We start from the raw sequence: 15710 nt of genomic DNA, 5'->3' as shown, positions 1-15710 counted from the left end.
TGCAATGGCAAAGGCAGCGACCCTAGTGAGCCGTAGCTCGCTTCCGGCCACGTGATCACGTGTACTCAATACATTTCAACTTACAATATTTTCGGTTTTCGGATGGGTTTCTCCGAACGTAACCCCATCATAAGTTGAGGAGCACCTGTAGTGTGAGATTCTGAATGGAGTTGTGGTGGTTCTCAAATCAAAAGTGTTTTGTAATACTGGAGTGAACGAAAGCAGTTTAGTCCCATTGTGTTTAAACGTGCCTGACCTTGTGTGCAGCATTCCGTAACTCTATTAAGCGACATCTTGTGCTTTCAATTAGTTTGCGTGCAGGCAGCCATGAGGGACTCCTAGCTCGATGGACTCTTGCATTTCTGTCTTGTTTGTTTTACAATGAGGCTGTTGCATTCTGAACGACGGTGTGATATTTTGTCTTGTCGAGCTGTGGCTCTGTGCTGATATTCTGTGCGATCGTCAGGCTGAGATGCTGGGGCGTTGGAGCAGTGAGGAGTACATGTGGAATGAAACCCATGGGTCAGTATTGAACCAGCCGCTCGCTGCATGTCCACGGAAAGTGCAATGTAGACTTTACTGCTACTGGTGGGATGAACAGTTGGTCTGTGGGAGAGCTCTTTCCGTTTGGTCTTCGGTCTTTGTGCGCGAGACTTGTTCCTGAGCCATCTGTCCTAGCTACACCCGGCTTCAGCAGTATTCTTCGGCTAACTGGGAATATGTAAGCAATGGTTCAAACGCGGATAAATCACAAGCTGCAGATAAATACAGCTGGCCGAGTGAGGACTGCTAACCGGCATGGTGGATATAACATTGGATTAGACTATTTTGACTCAATGCCCTGTAACTATTCTGTAAATTTTAAATACTGTAATAGCACTTGCATTGGTGTTAGTCATCTCTATTGCATGTAGGAGAGGATTATCAGATTTCTTTCTCTTTTGTTTCACAAATCCTGCTTCCTGCATTCGCCTATAATTCCTTATTAGTGCAGTGTTACTGGTAGAGTTGAAACCTCAGACAGATAACAATGCATGCCAAATGTACAAGTTAATTACTCGGCAAAAGTGTTACGCAACCAATTTTAGGCATGGATTATTTTGCAAGTGAATATTTTAACTTCAATTGTCCAGTTACTGCTGTTACCAAGAAATTTAAATTTCATGTCCATTTTGAAGTTTGTCTTGATTTATGTGGGGGAAAATAAAACTGCAGATGCTGGTTAAAATCGAAGGTAGACACACAATGCTGGAGTAACTCAGCGGGTCATGCAGCATTTCGGGAGAGAAGGAATGGGTGACGTTTCGGGTCGAGACCCTTCAGACTGATGTCTGGGGAGGGGGCGGGACAAAGATAGGATATAGTCGGAGACAGGAAGACTAGTGGGGGTATCTTTGTCCCGCCTCCTCCCTAACATCAGTCTGAAGAAGCGTATTGACCCCGAAACGTCACCCATTCCTTCTCTCCCGAGATGCTGCCTGACCCGCTGAGTTACTCCAGCATTGTGTTCTACCTTTGTCTTGATTTAGGTTTCAGTTAGTTTAGGTTTATCGTCACGTGTACCGAGGTACAGTGAAAAGCCTGCTAAACAGTTAGCGGTAAGACTACACATGATCACAATCGAGCTATCCACAGGGTACAGATACATGATAAAGGGAATAACGTTTAATGCAAGATAAAGTCCAGTAACGTCTGGTTACTGGGTCTCTCCATTGAAGCACATAGAAGCTCAGGACCGCTCACTGTTGTTAGATGGTCCACTTGCCTGATAACAGGTGGGAACAGCTTGTCTACATTTGTACTTCAAAAAGCAAAGGCTGTTCATGGTAACACAGGTGAATGATCACCAGCAGCAGATGGGTGGTTGTGGCGTGCGTTCAGACGGGTTGCTAATTCTTGCTCTCTCTGTTCGCAGGGCCAAACTGGCCTCTCTCTTCGGCATGGACCAGGCTACCGCGGGTCAGGGAAACGAGTCGTTCCAGTACACGGCTCCCAAACAGCCAAAGAAAGGGGCACAAGCTCCAGGTAGTAAATTGGATTAGAGAAGTGTAAGATTTTAAAATGATTTGTAATGCAAACGAACATGGTAAGAAAAATCTTAAGAATTTTGTGTCAATCGTTATGCCGGTTGTGGAAGAGGTGTGTTAAACAATTCAGATGTACAGTCTACATTACCAGCTGGCATTTGTATCTATGCGTCTTCTGTGACTGTGACTGTGACTTGTTTGTCTCAGTTCTTCCATCAAAATCTTCATCTGGAAAAGGTCAGCCATTTAGCAAAAATATGGCCGCATAGTGAGAGATTACGTTGCCAATAAGCCTCCGTTCAGCAGTGAGCAGTTGTTTCTGTCTCAGCTATTTGCTTTGAATAGCGGACAACCTCACCCAGCCCCCAGGCTAAGATTTCTATGAAGAGCATAAAAACGTGCGGCTTTTCATGAAAGGTATTTACCATTTTAACTCTGTTTTATGATTTTAATTTGTTTCCCATTATTTGAGAGCTATTTATTGTGCTATTTCCCCAGCACTGCTAACTTTGTTTATTGAATCATTCCAACACAGCCTGGGCACAGGTTCTGATCTTACCTTCATCTTCAATTTTCAATGATTTCCTATTTACCCAGAGTACCTCAAATAACCTTCCATTAACAATAGAAAGGAAATCATAGAAATCAATATTCTAAAGAGAGGGTGTGTAATCTTGGCAACTTGTGGACGCCAGCTGTTTCAGAGATCTTTCAAATTAGATTAGATTAGTTTAGACATGCAGTGCGGAAACAGGCCCTTCGGCCCACCGAGTCCGCGCCGACCGGCGATCCCCGCACACTAACACTATCCTACGCACGCTCGGGACAATTTACAATTTTACCGAGCCAATTAGCCTCCAAATCTGTACGTGTTTGGAACATGGGAGAAAAACGGAGATCCCGGAGAAATCCCAAGTACAAGGTCCATACAGAGAGCACCCGTAGTCAGGATTGAACCCGGATCTCTGGCACTGTAAGGCAGCAACTCTACCGCTGCACCACCGTGCTGCCCACACGATCTTTACTTATTCTCCATATTGCTCCTTTTTCACATTTTTATTCATTTCCCTCCAGCTATTTAGAATCCGCTTGCACCACCCTTCACTACAGATCATGACATATTGCATAAAAATCTGTTTTATCTGCCATGATTTTTTTTTGCCAGTTATTTTAAATCTGTTGCAAGACAAAAAGCAAACAGCCAGAGGAATTCAGAGGGTTGAAGGAAGGAAGTCTGTTTTGGGGGGCGGGATTATCCATGTTTCAGGTCGAGTCCCAGCATCAGGATTCAGTGGCTTGCTGTTGGACAAACTTCTTACATTCAAGAGTCAGATATAGCTTGGAAGGCTTCAAAATATAAATCAATATGCCGTTCATTTTGTAGATTAAATTTTGGTGGAACAGCACAGTGTAGCAGAGTGAGGTTAAATGCAAATTGGAGGAACAGCATCTCATATTTCACTTGGTATATTACAGCCCAGTGGTATGAATATTGATTTCTCTAACTTCAGGTAGCCCCGGAATTCCCTCTCTATCCCTCTCCCACCCAAGTCACACCAGCTTCTCGTTTTCACCTAACAAACAGCCTGTTTCCTTTATCATTGTTACTTTTTTGCGTATCTTGCATTCATTGTTCTTTATCTCTCCACATCATCGCCAATATCTCTCATTTCCCTTATCCCTAATATGTCTGAAGAAGGGTCTCAACCCGAAACGTCACTCATTCCTTCTCTCCAGAGATGCTGCCAGTCCCACTGAGTTACTCCAACATTTTGTGTCTACCGTCAGCATAAATATTCTGCAGTTTCCTAGGCTTTTTAATTCTGAAAGCTGAGGGTTCTGGTTGTGTGAAGCCAGTAGGGTTTAACATAGACACTTTTGCCTTGTGTAACCTTTTCCCCTTTACTAAATGGTCAGGTTTTTGACCCTGTGTGTAAGCATTTAAACACTGGAGGAGTGAACTTTGTACGTTGCAGTCAACTTGGACTGTTGCCATTTAGTGCCATGATTGAACACTCCTTCCTTAGGTAACCCTCCCACGAATTATGACTTTCCAGAAATTCAAACACGTTATATAATTACATATTTAGCCAACGTGGAAGCAGGTGCGAGGTGGAACGTCATTTACTGACGTTTTCTTTGCTGTGGTGCAAAATGGTCAAAGCTATTGATCTGTGCTAGACACAAAATGCTGGAGTAACTCAGCGGGTCAGGCAGCATCTCTGGAGAGAAGGAATGGGTGACGTCTCAGGTCGAGACCCTTCTTCAGACCTGTGCTGTTGGAGAACTGAGTAGAAAAACCACTTGCATTTATGTAAGCACTTTTTCACAATCATAGTCTATGCCAAAATGCTACCCACCCGACTGAAAATTTATGTTCATAAGTTGTAGGAGCAGAATTAGGCCATTCAGCCCATTGAGTCTACTCCGCCATTCAATAGAATCATGGCCGATCTATCTTTCCCTCTCAACCCCATTCTCCTGCCTTCTCCCCATAACCCCTGACCCCTGTACCAATCAAGAATCTGTCAATTTCCGCCTTAAAAATACCCAATGACATGGCCTCCACAGCCTTCTGTGGCAATGAATTGCACAGATTCACCACCCTCTGACTAAAGAAATTGCTCCTCATCTCCTTCCTAAAGGTGCGTCCTTTTACTTTAAGGGGATGGCTCAAAAATACTGAGAGAGATGCAACTCTTGTAATGCAGCAAATGCAGCAGCTAAATTACAATACCAACCGTTTAGGAATCCAATAGAAGAGGATTATTTGCGGAGCTAGAGTGCCCAGTCACTCGTTCCTCATCTTCTCTGGGTTCTCTGCTGCTGTACAATCCTGGAGAGCCCAAGTGGCTTGGGATATTTTTTGTGGAAATTCTCTGAGGAATCTGTTTGCATTCTGTGTTCAGGAAGTGCTGGTGTTCCATCATGCGTCGCTTAACATATATATACACCGATCAGCCAAAACATTATGACCACTGACAGGTGAAGTGAATAACATTGGTCATCTAGTTACAATGGCACCTGTCAAGGGGTGGGATATATTAGACACCAAGTGAACAGTCAGTTCTTGAAGTTGATGTGTTGGATGCAGGAGAAATGGGCAGGAGTAAAGACCTGAGCGACTTTGACAAGGGCCAAATTGTTATGGCCAGACGACTGGGTCAGAGCATCTCTGAAACAGCAAGGCTTGTGGGGTGCTCCTGGTCAGCAGTGGTGAGTACCGACCGACAGTGGTCCGAGGAGAGACAAACCACAAACCGGCGACAGACAGGGTGTTGGGCGCCCAAGGCTCATCGATGCGCGAGGGCAACGAAGGCTATCCCGTCTGGTCCGAACCGACAGAAGGTCTACTGAGGCACAGGTCACAGAAAATGTTAATGGTGGTCACGGGAGGAATGTGTCACGATACACAGTGCATCGCATCCTGCTGCGTATGGGGCTGCACACAGAGGACCAACAGCATATTAGGCAGGTGGTCATAATGTTTTGGCTCATCAGGTCATAATGTTTTGGCTGATCGGTGTTATGTAGGCCGCTCTGGGTAGAGAATACTAGCTGTGCTTGGATGTGATTGTGAAGGTTTCCTCGTGACCTGCCTCCAACCACCTCATCCTCGAGCTTCCATATTCACACACGTCTAACCATTTCCCCAAGTCAGTCAGCAAGAAAACATTGTTGTTAACCTGGATGAATAATTCTTGTGCCAGTCAAGATGCCTTTTATCCACTATATCTGTACCTATTCAGCAAAATATTTTCAAATAAAAACAAGGGGGAGGGGGGGGGGGGGGGTGGGAGACTACATTTGTTTAATATACCCACAATGTTTCTGTTTTGTTGCTCAGATCCAGAGATAAAACTCTGATTCTTTGTGGATCTCAGGGATGGTAGGCCACCACTTCTCTGGAGCTTCTTTTCATTACGACAGATGATTCCTCGCTCACTGCACGTACAGCAGTTTAACTCCATGATTGCATTCCTGCAAGAAAGTAGTACCAGTTCTCTCTTTGTGATTCAGTTTCACAGCCCTTGTAAACATCAGCATTAGGAATGAATCTGATCCCATTTGTTATTTTAAACACTGTAATTAAATTAAAGCGATATGGTTTTGTAATGGAAGCCTGCTTTATTTAATTCTATCTCTGGACCTTAAAATGAGTTCAATCTTTCCCGATCCATTTCTAGGGCTACTATTACCCCTTGCCAAAATTGGATATGCTATTACTGTCTCAGCGTTTGCACACACCATTAATTATCACTTTACGTTTAATTACCTTGGCGATATGTTTTGATTTTGTTTTTATACCGAGTTCACAGCAAAGGTGATCGTGTATCTTCACTGAGTCAGTCTTATAAAGTCTGCTCTGACATTCTGCATGGGACAGGCTTTCTCAGAATTGTTCCTACCCAAGTGCTCCACACAGTTTTGTTTTACAGTAAAATATAGTAAAATCCATTTGTCACAAAGAAACAGCCTCTTTGTTTTTATCAACAGTTTACTTTGTGCTGTGGCTTTGGTTCATTGCATCATTCTACATTCTTCCCTGCAGTGCCAATCCATCAGACTGGTTTGCCTTTGACTGTGTTGTGAATGAGTTCTGTGTGTCCTGCTTCTCAGAGGGTTGCACGAGCTTTCAGGGAATTATATGTAAGGACAAGGATGATAATGCAGTTGCTGAGTTTGGAACACTCCAACATTAGAGCTGAGTGCAACAGGACACACCTAATACACCGACAAGTAGGCAGTTCTTGAAAGGCCTGGATAGAGTGGATGTGGAGAGGATGTTTCCACTAGTGGGAAAGTCTTGGACCAGAGGCCATAACCTCAGAAGAAAAGGACGTACCTTTAGAAAGGAGATGAGGAATTTCTTCAGTCAGAGGGTGGTGAATCTGTGGAATTCATTGTCATAGACGGCTGTGGAGGCCAAGACAATGGATATTTTTAAGGCAGAGAGATTCTTGATTAGTACGGGTGTCAGGGGTTATGGGGAGATGGCAGGAGAATGGGGTTGAGAGGGAGAGATAGATCAGCCATGATGGAATGGCAGGGTAAACTTGATGGGGCGAATGGCCTAATTCTGCTCCTATCATTTACGACCTTATGAATTGGTGTTAAGCTTGATCTGTTGACCTAAGCTCTGATATAAGTTGCTATAATTATTCACTGTAAGATTATAGTTCTACTGAAAGTATGAGCTGTCTAGTTGCAAAGGGATTGTTTATTTTAAATGCAATGTTTTTCTTCTGCAGGCGTGGGTCCACAGAAACCGCCAGCTGCTGCTGGCCCTCCAGCTGTGCTGTTTGCAACTGCGGTGCACGCGTACCAATAGTAAGTGCTTCTCGGAGGCCGGGGTGACAGAGACGAGGGAAGGGAAAGGGAGGGCTGACTGGTTAAAGCTGGCATGGGCATTGAAGCACAGTGTGAATACACTGCAGCACTGGAACGAGCTGCCAGAGGAAGAAGTTGAGGCAGGGACTGGCAACGAATAAGAAACAGTTAGACAGGTATAACATATAACATATAACAACTACAGCATGGAAACAGGCCTGTCCGGCCCTACCAGTCCACGCCGACCACTCTCTCTGACCTAGTCTCATCTACCTGCACTCAGACCATAACCCTCTAATCCCCTCCTATCCATATACCTATCCAATTTACTCTTAAATAATAAAATCGAGCCAGCCTCCACCACTTCCACCGGAAGCCCATTCCATACAGCCACAACCCTCTGAGTAAAGAAGTTCCCCCTCATGTTACCCCTAAACCTTTGTCCCTCAATTCTGAAGCTATGTCCCTTTGTTGAAATCTTCCCCACTCTCAAAGGGAAAAGCCTACCCACGTCAACTCTGTCCGTCCCTCTCAAAATTTTAAAAACCTCTATCAAGTCCCCCCTCAACCTTCTACGCTCCAAAGAATAAAGACCCAACCTGTTCAACCTCTCTCTATAGCCTAAGTGCTGAAACCCAGGCAACATTCTAGTAAATCTCCTCTGTACCCTCTCCATTTTGTCGACATCCTTCCTATAATTTGGCGACCAGAACTGCACACCATACTCCAGATTCGGCCTCACCAATGCCCTGTACAATTTCAACATTACATCCCAATTTCTATACTCGATGCTCTGATTTATAAAGGCAAGCATACCAAACGCCTTCTTCACCACCCTATCCACATGAGATTCCACCTTCAGGGAACAATGCACAGTTATTCCCAGATCCCTCTGTTCCACTGCATTCCTCAATTCCCTACCATTTACCCTGTACGTCCTATTTTGATTTGTCCTACCAAAATGCAGCACCTCACACTTATCAGCATTAAACTCCATCTGCCATCTTTCAGCCCACCCTTCCAAAAGGCCCAAGTCTCTCTGTAGACTTTGAAAATCTACCTCACTATCAACTACTCCACCTATCTTAGTATCATCTGCATATTTACTAATCCAATTTGCCACACCATCATCCAGATCATTAATGTAAATGACAAACAACAGTGGACCCAACACAGATCCTTGGGGCACTCCACTAGACACTGGCCTCCAACCTGACATACAATTGTCAACCGTTACCCTCTGGTATCTCCCATTCAGCCATTGTTGAATCCATCTTGCAACCTCACTATTAATACCCAACGATTTAACCTTCTTAATCAACCTTCCATGTGGAACCTTGTCAAATGCCTTACTGAAGTCCATATAGACAACATCCACAGCCTTGCCCTTATCAATTTCCCTGGTAACCTCTTCAAAAAATTCAAGAAGATTAGTCAAACATGACCTTCCAGGCACAAATCCATGTTGACTGTTTCTAATCAGGCCTTGATTATCCAAATAATTATATATATTGTCCCTAAGTATCTTTTCCATTAATTTTCCCACCACAGACGTCAAACTAATAGGTCTATAATTGCTAGGTTTACTTTTAGAACCTTTTTTAAACAAAGGCACAACATGCGCAATGCGCCAATCTTCCGGCACCATCCCTGTTTCTAATGACGTTTGAAATATTTCCGTCATAGCCCCTGCTATTTCTGCACTAACTTCCCTCAATGTCCTAGGGAATATCCTATCAGGACCTGGAGACTTATCCACTTTTATATTCTTCAAAAGTGTCCGTACCTCCTCTTCTTTAATCCTCCTAATTTCCATCACTACTCTACTTGTTTCGCTTACCTCACATAATTCAATATCCTTCTCCTCGGTAAATACCGAAGAAAAGAAATTGTTTAATATCTCCCCCATTTCTTCCGGCTCAGCACATAGCTGTCCACTCTGACTCTCTAATGGACCAATTTTATCCCTCACTATCCTTTTGCTATTGACATATCTGTAGAACCCCTTGGGGTTTACTTTTACATTACTTGCCAAAGCAGCCTCATATCTTTTTTTCGCTTTTCTAATTTCCTTTTTAAGATTCCTTTTACATTCTTTATATTCCTCAAGAACCTCATTTACTCCCTGCCGCTTATATTTATTGTATATCTCCCTCTTTTTCCGAACCAAGTGTCCAATTTCCCTGGAAAACCACGGCTCTTTCAAATTATTATTCTTTCCTTTCCACCGAACAGGGACATAAAGACTCTGTACTCTCAAAATTTCACCTTTAAATATCCTCCATTTCTCCATTATATCCTTTTCATAAAACAACAATTTCCATTTCACTCCTTTTAAATCCTTTCTCATCTCCTCAAAATTAGCCTTTCTCCAATCCAAAATCTCAACCCTTGGTCCAGATTTGACCTTCTCCATAATGATATTGAAACTAATGGCATTATGATCACTAGATCCAAAGTGCTCCTCAACACATACCTCCGTCACCTGACCCATCTCATTTCCTAACAGGAGGTCCAACACTGCCCCTTCTCTGGTAGGCACCTCTACTTATTGCTGCATAAAACTATCCTGCACACATTTTACAAACTCCAAACCATCCAGCCCTTTAACAGAATGTGATTCCCAGTCTATATACGGAAAATTGAAATCACCCACAATCACCACTCTGTGCTTACTACTAATATCTGCTATCTCCTTACATATTTGCTCTTCCAATTCTCGTTCCCTATTTGGCGGTCTATAATACACACCTATAAGTGTTGCTAAACCTTTCTCATTTCTGAGTTCCACCCAAACAGCCTCCTTAATCGAGCCTTCTAGTCTGTCCTGCCAAAGTACTGCTGTGATATCCTCCCTGACAAGCAATGCAACACCCCCACCTCTTGCCCCTCCGATTCTATCACATCTGAAACAATGAAATCCTGGAATATTTAATTGCCAATCGCAACCCTCCTGCAACCATGTTTCACTGATCGCCACAACATCATACTTCCAGATGTCAATCCAGGCTCTAAGCTCATCCACCTTTCTTACAATGCTCCTAGCATTAAAATATACACATTTAAGGGACCCATCATTTCTTATTCTCAGTTTATTTCTTTTCCCTTCTTTCTCTCCTACATGGACATGACAGGTTTAGAGGGATATGGGCCAAACGCAGGCAGGTGGGCTAGTGTATTTGGGACATGCTGGTCGGTGTGGGCAAGTTGGGCTGAAGGACCCATTTCCACGCTGTATCACTCTATGACTAAGACACTGGGACTGAAGTCACATTCAGTGTTCTGGCACAGGAATCATAATTTTTAACAATTTTGCATAGGCAGGGAATGAATTTTAATGACAATGCTGTCATTGGCATTTGATCTAAGCTAACCCACAGAGTTACTTGCCCAGATTAGGGGAATCAAGAACCAGTAGACCTAGGTTTAAGTTGAGGGGGGAAAGATTTACTAGGAACCTGAGGGTGACTTTTTTACACAAAGGGTGGGTGGTGTATGGAATGAGCTGCTGGAGGAGGTAGTTGAGGCAGGTATTATCACAACGTTTAAGTACATGAATAGGACAGGTTTAGAAGGATATGGGCTAAATGTAGGCAGGTGGGACTAGTGTAGATGGAGCATGTTGGTCAGAGATAGATACAAAATGCTGGACTAACTCAGCGGGACAGGCAGCATCTCTGGAGAGAAGGAATGGGTGACGTTTCGTGTCAAGACCCTTCTTCAGACGGTGTGGGCAAGTTGGGCCAATGGCCTATTCCACGCTACATGACTCTGACTATGACTCTAACCCAAGTAATCTATTTTAAGGCTGTTATGGATCATGTTTAAGTGGTGCTTGGTCTTTCTCCATAAACCTTGCTATAAAACAACATTTTATTTCTCGCCAACTCTCTGCTGGTATCTACATCCTTATGCAAATTAATTGAATCACAGGCCGATCTTGCTTTTTTTCCATATGATGAGTTTCTATGTCCACCATTTGTTCTTATACTTTTCTGAAACCCTAAAGTTTTTCTGATCATTTTTCATTCTCCAAATCGTATCAAAGACTTGATAAAAAACCACGGTGAACAGACAATGTACTAAAGACATAATTGTGCAATGGTAATGAATAAGAGGTAGCAATGTGACATGTATATTGACTTGTTAATTCCTAATGTATGCTTAACTCAATTAATTTGCACCAGGATGTATGTCTAATGTTGCTTGCCCCTGGGAGAGTGTTGCCAATCCCACGATGTACTGCCTGATCCCTGTTCTCTGCTCCTCACCATGTTGAATGCAGCTCACACCAAGACCATGTTCTTCCTTTTCATACCTGTAGTTGCCCTCTCCCCTGACTCTCAGTCTGAAGAAGGGTCTAGACCCGAAATGTCACCTATTCCTTCTCTCCAGAGATGCTGCCTGATCCGCTGAGTTACTCCAGTTTTTTGTGAATTTTCCAGGATATTTGAATCTGCCTTGATTATGTACGTCCACATAAGCCCTGGCCTGCTCCAGAGTCATGGTCAGTCGTGCACCGCACTATTGATGATGCCTTGCAGGGCTCAAGCACAGATTCCACCCGGGCCACTTTTTCACAGGATGGTTGTGATTCCTTCAAACGCGTTCAGACTCTCTGTTCCGCAGGCCTTGATGTGAACGCAGGCGCCATTGGATCAAAAGCATCTATTTCCTGCCCAGATGTGCCTAATGATTAAATAAAATTATGTCCATGCAGTAGATTGGATGGATCATTCTCACGTTTGGGACGTTGGAGTCATAGATGCCAACGTTGAGCTGTTTCTCTGAGTTGCATTAGATGAGATATTTTGTGCCTTTTGAAATCCTGCAAGACTTGGATGTCTTGTCACTAGGTTCAGAGAAGGCTAGTGCAGACATGGCATGGGCGGGCAGATGGACAGAGGGTGAGCTGGTCACTGTTCCAGGTCTGCTGCTCATTACGTTTATTGTATTGCAGCCTGAATGGTCAGTACGTGAAGCAAGGCAAGCTGGGAGCGGCTATTCTTGGAAACCATGCTTCAGGAGAGGTGGGTTTTGCATAAGTTCATTTTATAGGAGCAGAATTAGGCCATCCAGCCCATCAAGTCTATTCGATCATGGCTGATCTATCTTTCACTCTCAACTCCATTTTCCTGCCTTCTCCCCATAACCTCTGACACCTGTACTCATTAAGAATCTGTCAATCTGAGCTTTAAATTACCCATTGACCTGGCATCTACAGCCATCTGTGGCAATGAATTCCACAGATTCACCACCCTCTGATAAAAGAAATTACTCCTCATTTCCTTTCTAAAGATATGTTCTTTTATTCTGAGGCTGTGGTCCCACAAGTGGAAACATCCTCTCCTCATCCACTCTATCCATTGGACAGTATGATATGGGCGTTTCTTGTAAAGCAGATAAATGTAAGTTTGTGCGTTTTGCATGGAGGTTGATTTCTTTTCCTGTTCTCTGACCCTGAAGTTCAAGGTTCTGCTGTACGCGAGTCAACAGAAGCGGATCGCAGCTGCTCGCATTACCTCCAGCTTCACTTTTACTGTGAGTAACTTTATCTTTGAAGGTTATGGTGTTATGATGTGACTCTGCTCGTGAATGATATACCGACCCTGGTTGTTCATTAGTGTAAGAAAATAACTGCAGATGCTGGTACAAATCGAAGGTATTTATTCACAAAATGCTGGAGTAACTCAGCAGGTCAGGCAGCATCTCAGGAGAGAAGGAATGGGCGACGTTTCGGGTCGAGTCTGAAGAAGGGTCTCGACCCGAAACGTCGCCCATTCCTTCTCTCCTGAGATGCTGCCTGACCTGCTGAGTTACTCCAGCATTTAGTGAATAAATACCTTCTGGTTGTTCATTATCTTGTTCCACTGGCCATTAATCAAAGTTGAACTGAGGCATGTGTCAGACAATAATTGGAGTCCACAAGCATCAGCTATTCCCAATAGTCAGTAGTCAAACAAAAAGCTGGAGTAACTCAACGGGTCAGACAACATCTCTGGAGAAAAGGAATAGGTGACGTATCGGGTCACCCATTCCTTTTCTCCAGAAATGCTGCTTGACCCGCTGAGTTACTCCGGCATTTAGTGTCTAGCTTCAGTTTAAACCAGCATCTGCATTTCCTTCCTACACATTCCCAATAGTCTGCATGAATTTGAGGAGCAGATGTGTAGGGAGCTTGCAGATAGCTGCATGGTTACTGACTGTGTCACCTAGAGTGTAAATAGCCAGGACAGTGTGGCATTTGTTAAATGTGTCCGAGAAAGCTTCCTCAATCAATACATAAAAGGACCCAACAGGAGAGAGCACAACACTGGACTTTAAGTTAGTCTGCAGTCCAGTCTGAAGAAGGATTTCGACCCGAAACTTCACCTATTCCTTTCCTCCAGAGATGCTGCCTGACCCACTGAGTTACTCGAGCATTTTATCTATCTATGGAATAAACCAACATCTGTAGTTCCTTCCTACATGCTTTAAGTTGGAAAAGGTGCAGAAGGGATTGTCCGGGTGTTACCTGGGCTAACGGGCTTGAGTTATAGGGAAAGGCTAGATAAGCTGGGATTATTGTTTCAATGAAGTGCAGGAGGCTGAGGGGTGACGTTATTGAGGTGTGCAGATCCCGAGGGGGATGGATGCTTACAATCTTTTCCCCAGGACAAGAGATTAAAACTAGAGAAGATAGGCTTAAGGTGAGAGGGAAGAGGGTTAAGAGGGACCCCGGGAGCAACTTTTTAATTCAAAGGGCAGTCCATATCTACTCCAAGCTGCTGCGGGCCAAGTCAGATTTGTGTTCCTGTCCGACCTCTGTGGGGCCTCCAGCGGCACCTGACCCAAGCCATTTCCCCCTCCCTCCCCCCTGGCTGCTGCAGGGCGTCCAGCCACCCACTCCACTGACACGTCGACTTGCAAACACACCGTCCTCTCGCCTCCTGCAGACACGGCTCCATTTCTGTGCCCTGGGCTCCTTCCAGAGCTGACCTCGGAACCCCTAGAGCGTGGGAGGCGACCCCACGGCCTCCACATGGCACTGATCTTCTCTGCCCATCTTCCCCAACCCTCATGGTCAGCCCAGTGCTGCTGACTGGAATTGGTTCAGCCAGTGGTGTATCGACTCCTTCTCCCATCGTAGATGGCTCTTCTTTCTCCAAACATCTGCACTTTAAAATGCTGAACCGTAGAAGTCAACCACGTCACTGTTAATGCGGCAAGGACATTTATCTCGTTGAATGTCCATCTCCACGAGGCAAGCGTCAATCTGTGGAAGCAGCTGGCCAACAATTTAATTGGTTTTCCCGTTCAACCTTGAATTTTGTGAACATGAGACCAATTCCAGAACCTGAGTTGGCGCATTAATTGAAGTTAATAGCAAAAGGGCGACTTGTGAAGTTAGCCGTGCCCATTCCACATGAGGTAGTTGATCAAATATACCATTGGAGGCCGTTCTGAAATATCTCAACTCATAATATTATTTCCTTTCAGGTTCAAGCCAATAATTATTGTATGTTTTACGACGATCAGAAGCAGAACTGGTCAATCATGTTTGATTCTGACAAGGCTGTGATAGACTTCAGCAAACAGGTAAAGTTCACGTGCTCATTGATGGTTGGAAGGTTTTAATTTATGTTTTAAATTTCAATGCACGGATAATTGTAAAATGTAAAAACTAAAATCACCAGTTTAGTTTATTGCCATGTGTACCGAGGGACCGTGAAAATCCTGCTATCCAGTCAAAGCAAAAACTATACATGACTCGACCAAGTGGACCCGTTGGGCCCAAACCTCTCCTGCATTGGTGCAGCACCCTTCCCTCCTCCCCTCCCCAACATCCCCCCAACCCATTTCCCCCTCCCCCTCCCCTTCTCTCCATCTCCCCCCTCCCTCTCTTCCTCTCCCCCTCCCCCTCCCCTCTCTCCTCCCCCCTCCCCATCCACCCCTCCCCCTCCACCCCTTCCCCTCCCCCCCACTCCATCCCCCTCAACCCCCCTTATCCTCCCTCTTCCTCTCCCTCCACCCCCTCCCTCCCATGGAGATAGATTTAAACTTTAAAATGTGAATAAGTTTAAAAACATAACACCAATTTCAAAGAAACTTCGTCCATTAGCACCAAAGGGACGACAGTGAGTAAGGGGGGGCCTAAAATTGTTGCGCTATCATGTACCGGTTTGGCTGTAATTCAGGAACAACAAACAAACAAATGAGAGTTTTGGTATATAGATAACAATCAAGCTGTCCACAGTGTACAGATAAAGAGTCCAATATTTAGTGCAAGTTAAAATCTGAAAAAACATAGTTCAAAGGTCTACAAATGAAATGAATGGGAGGTCAGGATCACTCTCTGACTGAGCTAGAACA

At 44.3% G+C, this 15710-nt stretch overlaps 1 protein-coding gene across 7 annotated transcripts in view; it reads left to right on the top strand.

The window, feature by feature from the left end:
* The window catches only part of fkbp15a (FKBP prolyl isomerase family member 15a), a 71512-nt gene that overhangs the window by 8410 nt on the left and 47392 nt on the right, over positions 1 to 15710 (top strand). For 5 of the 7 annotated variants that reach the window (XR_013549196.1, XR_013549195.1, XM_078426149.1 and 2 more), the window contains exons 2-6: positions 1916 to 2025; positions 7280 to 7358; positions 12319 to 12388; positions 12825 to 12899; positions 14838 to 14936. Coding sequence is in view for 5 of the 7 variants with exons in the window: in XM_078426149.1 (XP_078282275.1) it covers positions 1916 to 2025; positions 7280 to 7358; positions 12319 to 12388; positions 12825 to 12899; positions 14838 to 14936 (433 nt within the window). In the remaining 2 variants the exon portion in view is untranslated. Of the gene's footprint in view, positions 1 to 1915; positions 2445 to 7279; positions 7359 to 12318; positions 12389 to 12824; positions 12900 to 14837; positions 14937 to 15710 lie in introns of those variants that run through there. The other 2 variants (XM_078426151.1, XM_078426152.1) reach the window with 2 other exon arrangements.

Source organism: Rhinoraja longicauda, chromosome 31 (genome assembly GCF_053455715.1).
Source record: "Rhinoraja longicauda isolate Sanriku21f chromosome 31, sRhiLon1.1, whole genome shotgun sequence".
NCBI lineage: Eukaryota > Metazoa > Chordata > Chondrichthyes > Rajiformes > Arhynchobatidae > Rhinoraja > Rhinoraja longicauda.
The sequence above is the reverse complement of the archived record's forward strand: the minus strand, read 5'-3'. Positions and strand labels throughout refer to the sequence as shown.